Here is a 20424-nt window from a genome sequence, read left to right as displayed (position 1 = left end):
TGTTGCATGAGGAAAAGAATGAGCTGGGAAAGAAACTCCAGGAAAAGATAAGGTGACTAAGTAGTACTATTATGAGACTTACCTCATATTGGTATTTCACTAGAGTGGAAATGATGTTAGTTTGTTAGAGTAACTAATTGGAACAGAGTTGATATAAAAAAACATTTAATATTTCCACTGAAATGTGTACATCTCCAAACAAGTGGATATACATTAACATGAATGATAATTATAAACAAATATACACATTTTACACTGCAAGACAAGTCACTTAAATATACAATCATTTGTTTGCACTTAAAGATTTCATACCTTTTCCTTTAGTTTGATACTTAGGAACTAGAAGTATGTAAGCGGTCTTTGAAAAATACATATTTTGGTGTTAGAAATACTCGCATGCCAGTTCTTTATTGGGACACCAAGCAACAAAAGGCATAGAATGAAGTTATAACATGATTCCACTATTTAGGATCCTTAGTATTAACCAGCTTATTTGCAAGTGTAGGTGCACTTATTCAAATAACCTGTTTCCCAAATCAGGCAAATAATTTTCAGAATTAAAATGGAGGGAAGGATTGCACATGTTCCAGAAACTGCTGGAAAATATTGCCTTATCCCCTCTCTGAAATAAGTCAGGAAAAGTACTCATACAAAAGTATGTTCCCTATTGATCAGGGAATGCCAGAGTATACCTTTCATCTTACAGAGCCACACTTGCCAATTCCTACAACAAGAAGTCATGTTTTTTCAGGAAGACTATATAGGTTGTCTAATACCAAGTCAAAATTCGGTGCAGGACTAACTAGAGAGATGCTGCCTTTAAGGCTGAGACTGCTTTATAAGTTTTTTTTTTCCCCCCCTCTGTTTTGACTTGAAAAGTCATCTAAATTAGTCAAGATAACTAACTTTCTCAAAGAAAGCAGATTTGATCTTACTAAAGAGTCAGGTCACATTGATACAACACCTGTAAGAAGTGAGTTATTTAATAGTTATAAGACATCCAAAAATCCCCTGAATGGGTTAAAGAACTCTTACTTTAAAAACACTGTCTACTATCCAGGAAAATAAGCAGAGGCTGTTGTTACTGCAGCTTTTGGTGATGGTTGTGCTTTTGTTGATAAGTAGGCTTTCAAATACTCTGTCAAAGATCAGAAATAAGATACTGTTCATACAGCCATCACTATTGCCCTCTAAATACATTGAAACAAGGTTTTGTTCTACTGTTTTCACACGTACCTGAATTAAGTGCGTTTTGACTAAGCCCTCGTAAAGGAATGCTGTCATCTTTTTTCTTGAAATACTTTGGTTCCAGCCCAAAATTATCACTAGAAATAAGTAAATAATTAAAGAACACTTAAAAATCTAGAGTAACTGTAGTTAGTTAGCAATGCATTAAGTGCAGGTAGAGACTCAAAAAAAAAGTTTCACATAACTGAAACTACTAAGTTCCTATGGATTCTAACACACAAAAATAAACCATCACTGAGTAGATAAGAACAGTGTAGAACTACTGGAGCTTTGTGACTGGTCCATCACCTGATAGTTGTAGCTACAGCATCAGAAGGGACACACAGCTGCTGTTCCTCAGGACCTACTCCTGAAAGCATGGACCTGAGTTTGACATCGATAAGTCAGGCTGAGTAAGTTCATTAACATGTCGCTGGATAAAGGCAGCTCACAGAACTAGCTTGGCAGTGCACATTTTTTGTTCAGGTCTGGACAGGCATAGAAGACATGGCTTTATAGAAAACAAAAAGCACAACAGATAGATACTCACTTCTCTTTATTTGCTGGATGACCAGTTGCAGCAGTCACTGTCTGAGCATCTGCACATTGATTCATTTTAGGAAGCTGTGGGTTAAACTGAATCTGCAGAAAGGGAAGAGTTACAGGATAACTTGAGCATCTCCAGGTATGACAGTGCACCCAGTGCACAAGGGATGAATGTTTCTATACCTTGCATAGCACTTGTGTGCAGTATAGCATGCAGAAAAGCCCTAAAACAGGCATTTGCTATTTATTACCAGCTAACAGTGATAAAAGTGCGTGTTTGAAAGGTGGAGTCTAACAGCAGTAGGATATACAGTCAGTATGCATTTTGGGAAAGATTCAAACATTACACTTTGAAATTTTATGCTCTCACATTTTAGCTAAACAAAAAAAGTCATAATGCCTGCCTTTGGTCCCGGACACTGTGGGTTGGCGCTTTTCCTACATGCTGGTTCAGGAAAGTTCTGGAGTGCATATAAAGGAGAAATGGGATGACTGACTCCTGAGCTAGGAAAGGATGGTCGGTCAAGCTGCAAGACAAACAGAAATAAGTGTTTAGAGAAGCAAGCAACAACTTAAAATAACTTTCTGTAGCAATTCAAAATTCCAAAATTAACAAGTGTATTTCATAAAAATAGGCTACAGGTCCAAAAGAACATGAAAGCATCTTTTTTTATGCTACAGATTCCAGGAAATAATGACTACATAGTAACCATATGTTATTTATACTTGCATCTTACCATGCCTTGAGGTGAAGTGCCAGTCCTACCACCACCATGTGGACTGCTAGAAGTCTCTGACTTCTTTGCCATCTGAATTTCATTCAGCTGTTTGTTTAGCCATGTGATTACTGCACAGGGGAGGAGAAAAATCAACAACAACAACAAGCTCGCTTCCTACCTATTACAAATAAAATAGCAAGTAGCAGTTCCTCAATAAAGTGACAAGTCAGTCTGGTTTTTTGGGTTTTTTTGTTTTGTTTTTTTCCCCTCTGTAAGCTCCAGCATCACTAGAAGTCCTAGTTTCCTGAAAAGGCTTTTATCCAAGCAGTTTCCCCACCACATGCCATTCTGCTCCCTCCTGTCCGTGCTAAGCTAAGCTAAAGGTAGCGTACTGCCAGAGGTGGCCTGTCACCCCCAAGCAACCACAACCACCAGCTGCAAACAAGTATTCCTGCAGCTCTAGGTTGTTGCACACCCACTGCAAACAAACTTATTTGCTAAACTGACAATACTCACAGCTCAATATTTGCCTTCCATTAATTTTCAGTAACAACTATTACATTGTTCTACACAAGGAGAAAGGAAGTGATGTAAACTTACCATTTTCGTTGGTTTTTAATAACTGCTTACTTTCTTCCAGTTTTTGTATTGTAGTTTCTAGCTGTTCTTGTAGCTTGCAAACCTGCAATGTTCCCATACTAATTTTAACACCATCAGGAATACTACTTATTAGAAACTGAAGCAAAATTATAGTATAAATTAAAAGGTTAGGAATCTGAAAGAGTTCCTCTAAGATTATTTACAGAAGTTTGAATCCTGTTTTATATAGAAGTAGTATGATGATTCTTTTAAAATAAACCCTTTCAGCAGGAGATTGGACAAGGTGACCTCCAGAGACCTTTCCAACCTTAACTTTTCTACAGGTAAATAATAAAAGGATCTTAAGCAGGGGAATATCTAAGGGGAGAAAGACAAGTTCACTCTGTTCCTGTTCTTTCCCCCTTCACCAGCTTTCACCTGAATATGGCCTCTAAAGACTGTTGAGGCATTTGTTATTCTGTTATTTAGTACTCTGAGCAATGCAATTTTAGTTTTCTTCCATATGGATGGATGTCTTTTACAAATCAGTTTGTCATGAAAAAACGCAAAATTAATTATACATTTAAACAAGTGTGTTAACTACTGGAGAGGAATCAAAAAAATTAAGACTGTTCTTGTTTATAAAATATTTTAAGTTTTTTTAAAAAAATCCACACACTCCACACAATAGTGTTTACAAGACAGAGGGTTAGTCTATCACAGTACCTCCTGCTCTTTCATTTGCAGAGATTGTCCAGTTTCCTGCAGTTCTCTCTGCTGCTTTTGAAGTCTCTCTTCTTTTTCTGCCAACAGTTTTTCTTGCTGAATTGTTACTGTATTTTTCAACTTCAATTTACTCATTAGAGTTTTCAAATCTCCTTGTAATTTCTTGATAATTTCATTAGCCTATAAAAACCATCAGATATTTTGAAAATAAGTAACACCTAAAAATAAAGGAAGACATTTCATAAGGATAGTGACATGCTCAACAAACCTTGAGAAGTTCAGCTGACAGCGACTTAATTGTTGTCTCAAGTTTTTCGATATGACTTTGCTTCTTTTCTGTACTCTCTTCTAGTATCACCTTTAAAAGAATGTAAAAGATTTTATAGTGCTAATGACAGATACGTGATAGACATCACTTCTGATTTTAAACAGAACTTCAGTAATTCTTTCAGCATTAATCCAGTCTTTACAACAAATTCAGCCTTGTATCTCAAACAAATGATAAAGGGACCTCCCAATTCATCCATTTTTTTTGTTTACAAGATGTACCACTGTAAGTTTACTGAAGTAGCACAAAATATTGAAGCATATTTTTGATGCCAAAATTTAGCATCTTTAAATGGCATTTGGAAACTTGCTACATTCATAACATTTGGTAATCTATAACAAGGCTCTACAGAGCTTTAGAGAGAATTCTTTTGAAACTTAAAGGAACCTTTTGTTCTTGTGTTGCATCCAGTACTTCTTTTGTTCGAAAAACCAGTTGATCCTTATCTTTGATCTCTTGTTCCAGAACAGCAACCCGTGTTTGTAACTGATTAATGAGCTTCTCTTTTTCATGACATTCAGCATCCAGAGTAGTATTCTCCCGACGCAGTGACAGCACCTCCTGCTTTGCTCTTTGGCATTCCTAGAATGTTGGGAAGAACTTTTTTTAAAAAAGAAAAAAAATAGAAGTCTGTAATTTAAACAGATATAGAGGAGCTGAACAGACACAGTAAATATGCTATATTTTCAGTTGATCTGACAATATATTACATGCATAGGCAGGCAGTGTTAATGCTCTAAAAAATAAGAAGCTTGGTTATGGAAATTAATAAGCCATACATCATCTACTCCAGAGAGCTTTGCTTTTAGTTCTCTAACTGTGGAGTCTCCTTTATATCTCCTTTCTGTTAGATCTTTATTGATGACCTCCAGTTCTGAGAGTCTGTTCTGTAACTGCTGAATACTCTTCTGATGCAAACTTTCTAACTCCTTTTTCTGTTGTTCATGCTGTTGCTGGTACTGAGCTTGCGCCTGTAATAAGAAGCAAAGCAAACTAAGTAGTTGTCCAGTAAATCTGAAAATTAAACCAAGAAACTACTAATGTAGTGTATAAGACTATTGTTGATTCTTTTCTGTTGTCATACCTGGAGAGCTCTTTCCTTTTCATTTGTCAGTTCCTGTGTGTGTGTGTTTGTTAGAGCTGTGGTATATGTTGTCCATTCATTTTTCAGTTTGTCTAGTTCTTGGCTCTTTTCTGACAAGCTCTGTTTGACAAAGCATAAAGAGTCTTGAAAAATTAAGTATCAATACTGAATGATCCTTTACAGTTGCTTCTTAAAAGGACATGAGGCTATTACAAAAAGTCTGAACCTCCACACCAGACACTAAAATGTATGTTCATTCTACAAACAGGAAAGTAAGACACTGAGAAGCTAATCAGCATCTTTCTGACATTCTGGATAAAATAATCTTCATTCCCAATTTTATCATCTTCTGATCATTACTTAAGACTAAAAAACAGTTTGCCAACAGTCTCCAGCATTATATATTCTAAAAGTTTTAAATAAAAAGTGCTCTAGCAGATAGAAAAAGAAATAGCAGCATCTTTTCTCTTTTAAAATTGTGATGCTGCATTCCAATTCAGCAAATACAATTTAGTGGCTCCAATTGCATAGAAGCTGCAAAAAATGAGTTAGATAAACATCTCCCCCCCCCCCAAAAAAGCTACAATAGAGGAGCATTAATGGAATTTTTCTGTTTCATGGTGGTCAAAAATCACCTTGACCTGTAGCTATCATCCTCTTTAAACACAAATGTCAAGTCACTGCTGGGTCCACTATGAAATCAAACAGTGGCACAGTAAGGTAACATCAAGACTTCTGATTTATCTATCACAGCTTCACAGTTTTTGGAAATACAAGGATTTCCAACCATTCACAGAATATGTAGAGAATATGTGCCTTTACATTAGCATATATATACACACACACATATTTGTGTGTGCAGACAGACACACACGCACTGCTATATAAATTACGGTTGTACAAAAATCAACAGTAAGAACTAAATGTTGTTGTTCAGTTGTATGCTTCACTTTTTCCTTAAGAAAAGTGACAATAGACTGCTTTTGTGCTTTTCCCTTCACCTCACTCCCAAGTCCACTGTCTTGGCTAGGCAGGGGCTAATCCTCACAGCCAGCCAGCCCACCAGAAGTATGTTCTCCACAGGGTTTAAAAAAAAGAAAAAAACAAGATCGAATTTGATTTTTTTTGATTATATAAGTTTTCCTACTGGAATTCTACAGTTTATGATGTGGGTTCACATATAGCATAGTTCATCTAAACTGTAAAGTACAAGCAATTTACAACAGGAAAGGTAAAGTTTACATTACCTGCTGAGTGTAGCTCAACTGCCTGGTAAAATCCTCTTCAGTTTTCCTAAGCTTTTGTTCCAATATCTCTTTGTCTTCCTATATATAAATTGACATCAACTCAAATCCTTGTATTTTAGCTTCTAAAATACAAGAAGTACTCAGCTTCCATTGTATCAACATATCTTGTCTAAGCAACCACATATCTATTGCATTTGTGGCAAAACTTTTTTTTTTTAAATAAACTTCATAGAGTAAGATATAATTCATAAGTTAAAAAAAAAAATTAGCTCACAAGGTAAAAATCCCGAATTAAACCCTTATCAAATTTCTATAAGAAAACAGGAGCTTATCATAAAGATTTACAAAGGAGTTGCATGAACAAACATGAACAGAAATACTGTAAATTTTGTTACAATAGCTTATCAGGTGGCTATAAACATTGCAGCACAGTAAAGAGAAATTCCATTCTATCTATGAAACTTAAATACAGACAATAGCCAAAGGGTTTAATCTAACTGTGAGATCATTAATTATTAAATAAAACCTGGCATGCTACCAAACTGCACCAACTTTACAATTTTCATTTGTTGTTTACAGAGACTAGTCTTTTGAAGGCCATAAAGCTTTAGAATTTTATACACACACATTTCCTTTGAGCCAGCTGCAGAATTAAGAGTCAAAGTTCACAGTATTTCACTTCTGCAGTTGGACTGACAGTCAGCACAAGGCTATGAAGCAAGAAATGCTGAAGCATTCAACAGCTGCATACTACATGCACTGCATGTATGAAATACTTGATTTTCTGCCAGTTCAAATTATAGCATTCGTACGCGTGTAATATTTTCATTGCTACAGTGACAGTAACAATTTAGTTTTATAACACACCCAAATAACTGCATGCAATGTCATATGTGAACTAAAACAAAAAATAAACCAGAACACAATTCACACAATTTGGTACACGCTTTTGAAGCAGTAAGACTGAAAACATGCTTAAAGACATACAGTATCAGGGCCTAGATGCAACTATGACAAACCTTCACTCTACCTTAAGGCATTTCAAACAGCTGGCTAAAAACTTCTTTATTTCTGCATCATTTCCTGGTAGGAATTTGAGAGAGAGATGTGTAAGATGTTTGAAAGGGTTTGTCTCCACCACATTTAAAGACACAGGTGTGTGATCTAGAACAGATGCTGAAGAAACTAACTGCAGCAAAAACCTAGGGGAAAAACAAAAATAACCCAACACATTCAGTACATATTTCTTTACTGAAATTACCTGTAGATCCTACAAGCTATTTTCAAATAAAGTATACTCTTATACATGTAATAAAAAGGCTGTTCAGTTTTTCTTTGAAAAAAATAAATTCAATGCCTACGTTGTAGTTGATACTACAAATAAGTAACAACTAAAATGCTTGCACTTTGTTACAAATGTACGAAATTAATCAGATAAGTTATTTGTAAAATTTTCAAGAGCCCACCTAATGACTTAGGAATCCAAAAATCAAATAAGGCATTCGTAACCAAATTCACAAGGAAAACAAATTCCTGACTTATGTATCCCATTACCAAAGAAAATTCACAGCACATAATACGTACTTTGGGAAGCGGTGTAACTCCCAGAGATAGGCCATCTAGACAGGGCTTTCTCAGTATTCACACACAGAAAATAACATACTAAAATGCTACCATAGAAAAGAGTAGACTGTAGGTCTTCCCCTCCCATATTAATATCTGAACACTACACTACATAATTGTTTTTATTTTTGAATTAAGCACTGTTGGGGGGAGGGGGGGAAGGGGGTAATTCCGAGCCTGTACACCAGGTAACACAACAGATTTGGGCACATGATGACACTTAAGGACAAAAAACACAAAACAGAAACAGTCTTTCAATTTAGGTAAAGTGACAGAGACAGCCCTTATCAGGACACCTTATAACCTTGCCTGCTCCTGTGAAATTGAAAGCTTTACTCCTCAGTCCTTCAAATTCAGATTAGCTTCCTAGCATTCGGCTGTTCAGCAGACCCTAGTGCTGCATCCTCACACATCTGCCAGCTTATCTTCAGCTCAGATAGGGAGACCGTTACTAAACATCGATACTACTGCTCAGGCCTCCTGAGACTCAGGCTTTGTCAGCAACCTCCACTGATCGATATTTAGACGCCTCCAGGGTAAGGTTAAGTTATCCTTGTTCTACTGACTATTCTCAGTCTTCGAGTGTTTGACAAATGTATTTTAAGACCTTGAAACACACACACACACACACACACAAATATATGGTAACCCATTTATTACCTAACCCATTTATTACCTACCTTGGGATATCTTTTTTCTGTTCCTGAATACATTGTTGAAGTAGATCTATAAATTTTTGCGGGAAAGCAGAAAAGTCTACCAAGAGACCCTGCTGGGATTTTAAACTATGTAAAGAGATAGGAAACAAACATTAACATTACATATAGGTGTTATTTATGAAATATTTTATTTACACTAGCAGAAGGAGTTCTTCCTGATCATGCTATTAAAGTTTGCTAGCATGTTATTTTCAACCCTGAATACAGAAGAAATGTGATCATGTCTTGGATAATAATCACCAGAGGTTATTTTTAACTTCAAGAATTCTTGCAAATAGGCTGCACCAAAAGAGTTTATTGTGGCAGAACAAATATATTCCTTTAAGTAAGAATCTTCCTTACAGCACAGTATGGTGAGGCTATCAGGCAGGGGCATGTGGAAGGAGCAAAGGACAATGCTTTGCAGATTAGGGGAGATTCAATCATTCAAAGATTTTATCTGCCTACTTGCTTATTTTGTGCACCCTCACTATGGATGTATTAAACTCAAAGGCAGAAACTGATTTTCAACAGGGTGTGTGTAAGTCAGATCTTACATAATGAAACATTTCTTCTGAACATGTTTTACAAACACTGCCTTTTGACCATGACCACACGCTGATCTTTTTTTTTTTTTTTAACTGAACTCTTCATGCCCAGTGCCCAAATCCAGTGATCAAATTCTGAGTAATTACAATAAACTGAGACACACCATTGCAATTAGAATGCAAAACAAACATAAGGCAAAGGCCCAATTCTGTAAATCTGTGTTCATGCAAATAGACTTTCCTCTTGCAATTAGTTCTGTAAATAGTTTACAAACACACAACAATCTATAAGAGGTAGTGATGATAAACAGAAGGTGCAAGTAGTGTGATAAAACTGTGGTACTGTAGCTACGCAGGGAACTTAACACCAGGATTCTCTCATTCATCTGTGTAAGCCTGAGCCAACCACTTTCCTATACTTCAACTGTTTCACTGGCTGGTCAAAGAGAACAATACTACCAAAATACTGAAAAAGAAAAAATGTCTACAGATGAAAAATGCTGAAAACCTAAATTCTAAGGTAGACCTTTCTAAGATTAAAATATCCTTTCATTATTGCTATTTCTAAATGTTTCACAAACGATACATTATAACTTCATTTACCTTTGAAAATCTTCCTCAGATATGACAAGATAATAAAGGAAAAAAGGATCAGAATCATCAGTCAATCGGACAGCTAAATCCTAAAGAGAAAGATATTTAAATATGATTTTAAATACTATAAACCATTCTGTAAGGATCATTTAAATATCATAAATGAATACTGTAAACAGTATATTAAATATTTTTACTTTTTACCAAAAATAAGCTACAGTTGTGACAAATAATTTAGAAGGGGAAAAAAGTTAACATTTAACACAATTCAATTTTTAAATATTACAATGGGAAAAACAGCAAAACTATTTCTCACAAAAATAAACCAGGTGAAAACCCTTTAGCTTTCAGCAGCAAAGATTTCAAAATCTTTTTATTATTATTATTATTTTTTTAATTAACAGAAAGGAAACTATTCACTATGCTTCCCCAGCATGAAATAATGTGTATATCCCACTTCTGAGTAAGTAGCCCGCTACAGTAAATCACTAATGCATTGTTCCCAGTCTGTTTCTGGTATCTAAAAAGGAGTAAAATCTTACTCAACATGCATCTCTCGTCCTCCCCTAAAACTACAAGTTTTTTTAAGACATACTTTCAGCAGTTTGAGAACATACCTCCTAAACAGTTTATATATTTGAACACAGAGCTTAGCTAAGCAAAAGAAAATCACATACAGCTAAAGTCCGGTAAGCCTATCAGGAAAATTGTAGCATTACACTGCTTAGCTTTTAAAAATAAGCCAATTTGATCACTAGAGATCAAAAATAGTGTTTTGGAAAAGCTGCCTTCTCTGTAAATACCAGTCTTGCACTACAAGGCTGGGGCTATGCAAAACACCTGGAGCATTAGGCCCAGGCACCTGCTCTCTAGCAACGCGGCTCAAACCTACGTGAAGAATATAGTATTTCCTAACAGAGAGGAAGAAAAGAGACTAGAAACCTGATCAGCTCTTCTAACATAAATGTGAAGTGTGACTGTAGCACATGTACGTACACATGAATTGAAACAATTTTAGGTAAATCAGATACCAGAAACACTGATGTAACTCTTGTAGTATAAGCAAACTTAGGGACTTTTCTAAGTAGCTAGTTTATGTTAAAACTCCTGCCACCACAAAACAGCCAGAGTAAGTGTCCCAAGAAGGAACCCAGTGCATATTATCAAGTGCGGTAAGAAAGCCTGTTTGGTTTTATTTCCCATGCACTGATCCAAGTGTAGGAAGTTATCAGTCTAAAAATGATGAACCCAACTGGATTTCCAGGTACATGGTCCTTAACTGAACACTTCTTCACACTTAATATTCATATTATAACACTTAGCAGAACCTTTTAAAAATGCCGTACTGCTTTACACACAAATATTGCTTCATTAACCCTACCACTAACTAATGACTATCAACAATCTTAACATCATGGCAGACTTAAAGTTAGACATACAATAAAACAGATCTTATAACCTCCAATAGCAATTTCATGCTGTTTTTCCTAGAGAAAGAAGATCTTTTTCCCTAATATTTCACAAAAATCCTTTTTACTACAAATTTAGTTCACTACTTCTTTCTTACCCCCATCCCATCATGTTGGGATGAACCCTAAACGTTCAAAGATGCTAACATCTATATTGATAAAAAGCAAAATATTGCATCCACAAGCGAGTTGTCTTTGTGAAGTTCTGTTCCTAACTAATGAAAAAAGACAACTGCTGTTCTACAGTCTTCAATAAGAATTGAGCATATTTAAAGCAAAACTGCTCTTATGCTTCAACTCTGCTTCTTGTCAGGGTCTTCAAATACCCAATACTCAAGTTTAGTTAGATCAATGAAACAGTGAAATTAAGAAAGAAGGCTAAAAAGGCAAGAAAAAAAAAAGCCTTCATATCAAACCAACTGAATTATTCAATAAACATTACCAAAAATAAAATGAGGTCAAGTAACAGACATATTAAAATCTTATTCTGCTTTTCCTTTGCCCATTTTCCCTATTATACAGTGAAATATATACAAGACTGAATGACACAAATAACTAACGCACCTTTTTATGAACAGGATTAGAAATTGATAGTAGCTCAATATTCACTCGAACATTTACTCTCCTGTGTACAAAAAAAGGCAACATATTCACAAATCAAGAAAACATTCCTCAAATAACATATATTCCTAGGTACATAACATGAATCAGACAACATCTAGAAAATAAAAATTTAGGCAAAAATATCAAGAAAGTTCCTAACAATGACTACTATTAAGGAATCTGAAAGGCCCACAATTTCAGTTAGCATTACAGCCCCTCAGTCAGGTCAGGTTTTTTGATTGGCTGAAGTTTCCAGTGCTCTTACTTGTCCAAAACTAAAACTTTTGTTAATAAGTTTCAGCAGAAATTTTCCAATTTCCCAGAGTGAAATCGTCATTTTCACAAATTGTCATACCAACACTTTTGCCATGCTTTGGGGTCACAGGGAGAGAAGTTTGCAGGGAGGCACTTTTTTGATAAAAAAAAAGCTTTTGGCTGTTCCATGAAAAGCTGTCCCAAACTAGAAATGCAACACAACACGTCTGTCACATCCCTATTTGCAAACCTCCTGGAAAAGAAAACACTTGGAGAGCAACGTGATAATCCACGATAGAATTTCTGGTTTTAGTTTCCTAACTCTAATGAAAACAACACGCTTTTCCCCCACCGCCTATGTTTATCATTTAAACAGCGCTACCTTGGTTTCCACTCGCTTCTTGTTGAGCAACCCGGGAAGTTACCTGGTTACAGAGCTCCCCCGGGCAGCCAGCCTGCGCGCAGTGCGGCGCCGCCAAGCCCGAGCGGCCCGCGGACTCGCGCACGTTGCCCGCCGGGGCAAGGCCCTATTTCTTAGTTTCACCACGTTTTGAACATGGGGTCCACAGGCGGCACCGCCGGGCTTTGTCCACCGCCGGCGCCCAGCCCGGTGCTGCCCAGCGCGGCCGCTAAGGCTGCGTGAGGCCCCTGCACCGCCGCACGGAAGCGCCGACAGCCGCTCACCTCTCGGCGAAACCCGCTTGAGACCTAAGTCCCGCCGGCGCTAACGACGGGGGCGACGCGCTGCAGGAGGCCGCGGGCTTCGAGGCGGCGCGGCGGAGACGCCTCCCCGGGCACCCCAGGCCGCGGCCGGGCCCGCAGCGCTGCCGGGGCCCGCTGGGAGCCGAGCCCGCGGCCGCCTGTGGGGAAGGCCGCCTCCTCCCGCAGCGTCGCTGTAGAAACACCGGGCGCTTTTCCTCTGCCCCCACCAATGCTCCCACCCTCCCAAAGCGCCCACCGAGGAGCCGCCCCGGCCCTCACTGATTTCCACCCTCCTTCCCTCCAACACACAGGCCCAGGAGCGGCGCAAGCAGCAACTCAGCTCCCCACCCGCGCTGCGGGCAGCGCCTCGCAGCTGGAGGGCGGGGAGCGGCAAGAAGAAGAGAGCGGGGGGGAAGAGCCCGTCGCCTCTCTCCCAAAGAAGGCAAAGCTTCCCTGCAGCCGGAAATGAGAGCGCGGCAGAGCCCACGGCGCTATTCAAGCCAGCCCCTCACCTCTCCTCGCAGCCCTGGCACCGCACTTGCACGCACACCGGCCCGTTGAACAAACTCTCCGCCGCCATCTTGCGCTTTGAGTTTGGCGCTCGGCTCCCGCGGAGGAGGAGCCTCAAGATGGAGGCCGAGCCGGCGGCCGCAGAGGGTGCTGGGACTGAGATGGCCGCGCCGCAGAAGGGACGGTGCGCCCACTTCGTGGAGAGGAAGAAGCGGTTCTGCAAGATGGTGCCGGCTCCCGGGCGCCGCTTCTGCGGGGAGCACGGGCAGCAGGAGGTACCGGGCTCGCCTGGCGGAGCCGCAGGCCCCTTCTGCGGCGGGGAAGGCCGGGCGGGCGGGGGAACCCCGGCTCGCCGGCAGCTGCGGCGGGCGGGCGGGTGCGCTGCCCCTCAGCGGCTTTGCTGAGACGGCAGCGCTGGCTGCGTGCTGAAGTGCTAATGCTCTTCCCTTAAAACTAGAAAGAAAACGACAGAAAAAGAATTCCCTGCCCTCTTGATCCAAAACAGTAAGTACATGTAAATACAATTCCTGTTTTTTTATCAGCGATGTTCCCATTGTAAATACTGTCACTTACATTTCTTTCCACTTGTATTTTAGCACTGTATATGAAGACCAACTACAAAAGCATTTAAAAAAATGTAATTCAAGAGAAAAGCCAAAGCCAGTAAGTGCAGCATAAATCCAGCATCACTTCATCTCAGATTTAAGACTCCAAACGTTTCGGCACTGCATAGATTTATGATGGTGATGGCAGCCATGAGCAAGAAAACAGCAATCTTAACGAGTGCTACAGTGGGAAACGCTACAGAAACTGAATAAGTGCTTGCTAAAGTGGACTTCATGGGCCGTGCTCCTGGTCTTCTAGGCCCTCTTCCATTGCAATTCAATGTAACTGTTCAGTTCTCTTAGCTATAGATAAAAATGCTGAATTCTTTTTTCTCAAAAACGTTCTCTGAGAACAGGCTCTCACAACGCCTCCAAATCTTTCATTTTAGAGGCTCGGGGAGAGCTTGTTCTCGGGAAGCAAATCGAGCAGGGAAGCTACGGGTGTTTTCTTGCCTCTGGCAGCTGGCTGCCCTAGCCACCTGCCCGCCTGCTCCAGCTAGCAGGGATTTGGGGAAAGCTAGGCTGGCCCTCGCAGCCGGTGCTGAGGAAGGGATAGGATGTCTGTCTCAACAGACAGAAGAGGGCTTCTTTTCCCTCAGCTTTATCAGGAGTGCACCTTTAGTATTACCTGGGAAACTTTTAAGTTGTCGCTGGATTCAGCCTAGTAAGCAGTAACAGCTTAATTCTTATGAGCATGTTCAATCTTGTCAAAATGTGTCAGAGTAGTCACTGCTACTGGGGGTTCAGGATCAGACCTTTCCCTAGGAAAACAGAATTTTCTTTGGAATTTATTCTTTTGCAGTGGATTCCTATTGCCATGTACAGTGTGGTAAAAACATGGAAGAATTTAGCTTTTTGCTTCATGGTAATAAACAGAATCAGATTTATTTTCTTTCTTTTAAAGGTCTACTTTGTTCAAGATATTAATGCAGGTTTAAAAGATGTAGCAGAAATACCAGAAATACAAGTGAGTGCATTTATTTGTTCTAAAGCTTGATCCCTATATAACATGTTGCAATTTGTCATATAACTAAAAAACTGGCAAATATAAAAGTCTTGTATTTATCTGTTTGTTTTTTTTTCTTAAACAGATGCCTGTCTCTTCTCTATCTAAAGAAGAGCTGGAGGACTTAATTACCAAGTTGAAAAAAGCAAGTAATGGTGAGCTTACTTAATATGGAAAATAAGATGTTTTAAATAGAATTGATTAAATATTTCATTGTTGTTTTTGCTGTTAAGTATCGATGAAGAGAAAAGGTTGACAGAGAAGCATACATTTGGCATTTAACACATCTGGAATAATTATCATCAAAATGTAGGCAATCCTCATAGCTAGATTTTACTCAGAAGAATAAAATAGATTGAGAGAATGGTAAAACATTGATCATTCATTCATATAGCTTATTTCCCTACCTTTTTTGTTTGTGTTGATTCTCCACTCAAATATCACTAGAGATAACATTGCAGCTCTTCTATAAATATCTGATGATAGATTCATGCTCCCAACAGTGTGTTTTGTTAGTGCCACAAATTAGGCTCATGTCTGAACATTTTAATATATGTGTTTAAAAAAACAGAAACCCTTTAAATTGGAAACCTATACCTAAAAGGTTTGCATTTGCATGCAGGCTTGGAACTTCACCTTAAGGAACAAATACTGTCCCATCAGGCTTTACAAGAAGCCCTAAATGACCCAAAGAATGGAGAATCTGCTTTCAAACACTTGAAACAACAGGTATGGTCATTGTCTTACTAATAGCTATAGATATCTCTAAAAAAAATTTAGACATACAGCTGTAAATTCCAACTGTTGTGAGTGCATAATACTAGTCACTTCATATAGAGGAAATCTGATATACGTATATGCTCTTCAAATATTAGTCTGTAGGTAGAATCTATGAATAGCTGCTTTGTTGTTAAATGTTAGTAACAAAAGTTTATTATGATCCTGAAATAAATTACAAACTCTTTGGGGTTCTTCTGAGTTATTGTTTATATATTCTTATTTTATGTTGATTTAAAATAAATTCAAGCTACAAAGGTAAAATATTATATTTACTAAGAAGTAACAGGAATTTTTTTATTTTTTTCTATAAGACATGAGACTAAATTCCCTAGTTGTGGGAAGATGCATAAAAATGAGTGCATAAAAGATGCATAAAAAGAATTAGTTTGAGTTTGCCTTCTGACCTTTTTTGTGTATATAGTAGGAATTTTAAGGGAGATGGATGGCATACTGTAGGAAAATAGAAAGTTTTGGGAAGAAAAAAATATAAAATAGGAGAAATGTCTCTTTTCTGTACTTCTTTCCTGCCCTCTACTTTCCATTGCACTAAAAAATGCATAACTGTAGCAGGCATAGACAGGGCTCTAAGGACAGTGATGCTTCACAAATGTCTCATGCAGTACCCATATTTTAGATGGCTACTTTGAGAATCAGCAGTGAACACTATTGTGACGTGTACCCAATTCCAGAAATCCATTCTAAAAACTTCTGGATGGTGTTTTGTGGGAAGTGGAAGAAGGGCAGCATGATGCTGATTAGCTAGAATTTCTCATCCCTTTCCTCTGTACACACAAGATCTTTTCCCTTACCGTCATGGAAGAGGTGTCAGGAGTTATTACAGAATAGAACTTGAAGAAGCATTCTGCAGTTTGGTGGAATAATCATTTTTCTAGAAGACATTACCATACACAGTATATATTTGGTTGATTCATAAATAATTCTTTGACGTTTGTAGGCTTCTATTTTAGGTAACATGGAAAAATTACATTTGCTTGGTCCAGGAAGATGTTTTGTTGAGTTTGGAGCTGGGCGAGGAAAGCTGTCTCATTGGGTTGATATTGCCTTGCAAAATGCTGAAAATGTTCAGTTTTTGCTTGTGGAAAGAGCAACCGCAAGATTCAAGGTAAGCCAGAATACTGTCGCATTAGCAGAATATAATTTTTAAACTGTTCTTACTGAAGATAGTAGCATTTGCTTTTTATCTTCAAAAATAACAATGAAATGACCTACCTTGGTCAAATAAAGCCTTTGAAACATTAAGATTTTTGGAAGTGTGATTGTCTACATTCTATACTTTGCCAAAGTAATTTTATTAGAAAAAAAAATCCGGGTGTCTGATGTTGAAAACATGCAAATGTGTATTTGAAAGGGACAAAGGCAAGTATTGATAACTGAAGCGGAGTTATAATTTTTAGTGGCCAGTGCTACTTAATCATAGTTCTGTTTACGCAGGTGGATGGAAAACATAAAAGGAAAGATTCCATATTTGAAAGGCTTCAAGTTGATATTCAACACTTATGTTTAAGTAAGTTCATTCTTGGCTTGCATAATTCTGAGATACAGGCTTAATTATGGATTTTGAATACCAGAGTCCAAGATCCATTTCTGTGTAGCATGCATAAATTTATCAGTTTTTGAAGATTATTCTCAGTGTTTTCTTGGACATGTTAATGGTATGTTTCTATCTCTAAATTATTAAATGGAGGATTTACAAATTTCTGCTCGGAGGTGTTTATAGGATTTAATTATGGGTAAAAAACACCAACCCAAAAAAAGCATTTTTAAAGGTTTTTAGAAGTTGCAGGATTATATACCTTTGCGTTGTTTATTTTAGCTGTGCAGAATGAAGCAAATCTCAAATATTACTGCAGAACCTGTGAAGAATATGTGGGAACACCTGGCAACAGGAGATGCATTAAAGTCATGCTTATGTTTCATAGGTAGTATAGAAAGCCTAGCATGGTTAACTGGATAAAAGTAACTATCTTAATCAGCATAAATACAAAATCCTGTATTTCAAGTAGTGTATTTTAATAAAAGGCAAAGTATTTATATTACTATTTAGCTGCAGCTAATCTCTGGATTACAGATAATTCTGTTAAGGAAAATCAGTCCAAAGTTCTCTGATGCATCATTTTACTGTTACATATTATTGTTGCTGCTCAGAAGCAAAACTGTTCCGATGCGTAACAGCATTACAGTACATTCTTTGCCTTTGGATAATGTTGAGTTCTTTAAGAACAAGAAGAATATGCTTCTCAGGCACAGCTTATGATTCTTTTTACTTGTGTGAGAAAATTAATTTTCCCTTTGATAGCTTACAAATGTCTGCCCTTTCAATATACAGACCACTCTATTTTTAGTAGTGGTAAACATTTATTCTTTTTTGTACTGAGTGTGCTGAAATTATATTATCCAGAAAAATATTGCCTTAACTGTAATAATAAAAGTTCTGGGCTTGTTTTTTGTTTGTTTGTTTCAGATAAGGTACCTATTTTAGAGGAAAAAAAACTACCCTTGGTAGGAATTGGGAAGCATTTGTGCGGTGCTGCAACAGGTATGAATTATATATATATTAACTACAGAAAGTTAGCATGCTAAATCTTATAATCTGACTGGAATGATCTTCCAAACAGTTCTTTAATGCTTTTCTTTCCCTCTAGCCTTTTGTTGGTGAATGTAGCTGTTAATATTCTAAATATCTATTGACTTCAGTGGAACACTGATTGGATAATAGTAGTCACAAGGCTACTCTGGACAGGAGTAAAACCTTACTAATTTTATAGAGTAAAACAAAGAATAGCTGAGGTTTTTTTCATGTATTCGTAAACCACTAAAAGTATCCTTTTCTTACACTGTTATCTCTATCCTGAAATATTTTTCTTTCTAAAATTTGATTGGCTCCATTTGAACACATATCCTACGTAAAGATATGAGAAGAACATTGTACTGTCCTGATAATTTTCAACTAATGCATTTTTTTTCTAATGTTATATCCCTAGTAAGTGGAAAAAGACATCTCAAATATGACATAGCTGCATGCACATATAAGTACTATTACAAAGATGGTGCTATCAAGCATTTAAGACGTATATATGCGTATTAAATAGATTGTGTTCTTGATGTCAAACTTCTATGCATGTTCTACAGGGAGGAGATTCTCTTACATGAAGTCACTCTGTTAACCAAAATATATCTAATAGACTTGGGTAGAACAAATATTCAAGGTAATTAGCCCTTACTTGTTCCAGAGGTCTCATAATATTCATTTATGTATGCTTGTAATTTTTAAGTTATCTTTTAAGTTTTCTTCTTTGTGGGAAGAACATTCCCAACCATTATACAGGCTGTATAAATAATGGCACAGTGTTCATCATCAGTGTTCACTAGATTTTTTCAGTACATCTATTTTTTTTTCCCAGATCTTGCTTTGAGATGTTTGGTTGAAAGTTACACAACCTGCTGTGATGGAGAAAATGAAGAGCCTGTACCGAAACGCTCTAAGAGTGATAAGACAGAGCTGGCTTCTAACAGTTCTACTGATAATGAAAGGAACGAAGAGGATACATTAGAAAACTCTAAGCCTGTAGCTGGAATCGTTATTGCATTGTGTTGCCATCACAGGTGTGATTGGACACATTATGTAGGCAGGGAGTTCTTTAAATCAGTAGGACTTGGTCCAGTGGAGTTTCATTATTATCAGAGAATGAGTAGCTGGGCCACTTGTGGCATGCGAGAAAGCATAACCAAATCTTCTATGAATGATGAAGAGAGTGAAGATCAAACTAACAACACAGAAGAACATGACCAAGCATACAGTAAAACAGAGGGTGGTTCTGACACTCTGCAAGGGTACGTGATTTTTTTCTAGCATGTGAAATCTTGCAGAAAAGCAAAATTATATATAGCGCTAAAGTAGTTGTGGGTCCTCAGAATGACTCATTTTACAGAAACATTTATATGACTCATTTTATAGAAGCATGTTTTATAGAAACATTGTACTTTAAAAACATAATTGTAATGGATGTACATTTCAAAATATTTAGACAGCCATGTTTGCCTAAGTTGAAATGCACTTACAATGATTTGAGTCATTCTTCTAAGCTTAACTACTAAAGTTAATTAATAAAACTATTCCTCTAATACATGCTGTCCTTTTTTCCCCTCCCCCCCCCTTTTTTTTTTTTGAAACTAGGCTACTTACTGTTGAAGAGCGAAAGGAGATAGGTTGCCTCTGTAAACTGTTGATTGACCATGGACGGATTGAATATTTACAACAAAGAGGATATAAGGCCGCACTACAGTATTATACAGAGTCTGCTGTGTCCTTGGAGAATATACTGTTGACAGCTGTCCCAAGGCAGTCTTGGATACCAGAGCCAACTGCATGACAGGAAATAGATTTGGAATTGATAGAAAAAAACCTACAAAATTTACTAGATTATTAAAAACCTACTCACACACTCAGTGCTTACAGAAAACCTGATCAAGTCTTTCCTGAACCCAGGAAAAGGTTTTACATTTCCCAGTTTCACTGGGAATTGCAACTATGCAAACCAGTTCTTGTCAATGGGA

At 37.6% G+C, this 20424-nt stretch overlaps 2 protein-coding genes across 4 annotated transcripts; one reads left to right on the top strand and one right to left on the bottom strand.

The window, feature by feature from the left end:
• Positions 1 to 148: 148 nt before the first annotated feature.
• Positions 149 to 13570, bottom strand: SASS6 (SAS-6 centriolar assembly protein). 2 transcript variants are annotated; one of them, XM_013961304.2, is made up of 17 exons: positions 13461 to 13570; positions 11953 to 12013; positions 9929 to 10008; positions 8760 to 8864; positions 7487 to 7658; positions 6457 to 6534; positions 5210 to 5329; positions 4905 to 5096; positions 4513 to 4707; positions 4066 to 4155; positions 3798 to 3977; positions 3093 to 3174; positions 2511 to 2620; positions 2178 to 2300; positions 1778 to 1869; positions 1237 to 1325; positions 149 to 1138 (listed from the first exon to the last, which is right to left on the bottom strand). In XM_013961304.2, exons 1-17 carry the CDS (start codon positions 13526 to 13528, stop codon positions 1053 to 1055), a joined length of 1923 nt encoding a protein of 640 aa, XP_013816758.1. In that variant the 5' UTR covers positions 13529 to 13570; the 3' UTR covers positions 149 to 1052. The 2 variants fall into 2 exon arrangements, with proteins under 2 accessions (XP_013816758.1, XP_067156948.1); XM_067300847.1 differs by lacking the exon at positions 13461 to 13570 and adding an exon at positions 12347 to 12483.
• On the top strand, positions 13543 to 20252 carry TRMT13 (tRNA methyltransferase 13 homolog). 2 transcript variants are annotated; one of them, XM_067300850.1, is made up of 11 exons: positions 13543 to 13733; positions 13916 to 13962; positions 14055 to 14121; positions 14968 to 15030; positions 15155 to 15224; positions 15692 to 15798; positions 16805 to 16972; positions 17302 to 17374; positions 18332 to 18406; positions 19272 to 19701; positions 20045 to 20252. In XM_067300850.1, exons 1-11 carry the CDS (start codon positions 13578 to 13580, stop codon positions 20238 to 20240), a joined length of 1452 nt encoding a protein of 483 aa, XP_067156951.1. In that variant the 5' UTR covers positions 13543 to 13577; the 3' UTR covers positions 20241 to 20252. The 2 variants fall into 2 exon arrangements, with proteins under 2 accessions (XP_067156951.1, XP_013816756.1); XM_013961302.2 differs by lacking the exons at positions 13543 to 13733; positions 13916 to 13962; positions 14055 to 14121 and adding an exon at positions 14137 to 14345.
• Positions 20253 to 20424: the final 172 nt, after the last annotated feature.

This window comes from Apteryx mantelli, chromosome 8, assembly GCF_036417845.1.
Source record: "Apteryx mantelli isolate bAptMan1 chromosome 8, bAptMan1.hap1, whole genome shotgun sequence".
In the NCBI taxonomy this organism is placed as follows: Eukaryota; Metazoa; Chordata; class Aves; order Apterygiformes; family Apterygidae; genus Apteryx; species Apteryx mantelli.
This window is presented reverse-complemented; position numbering and strand designations above follow the sequence as displayed.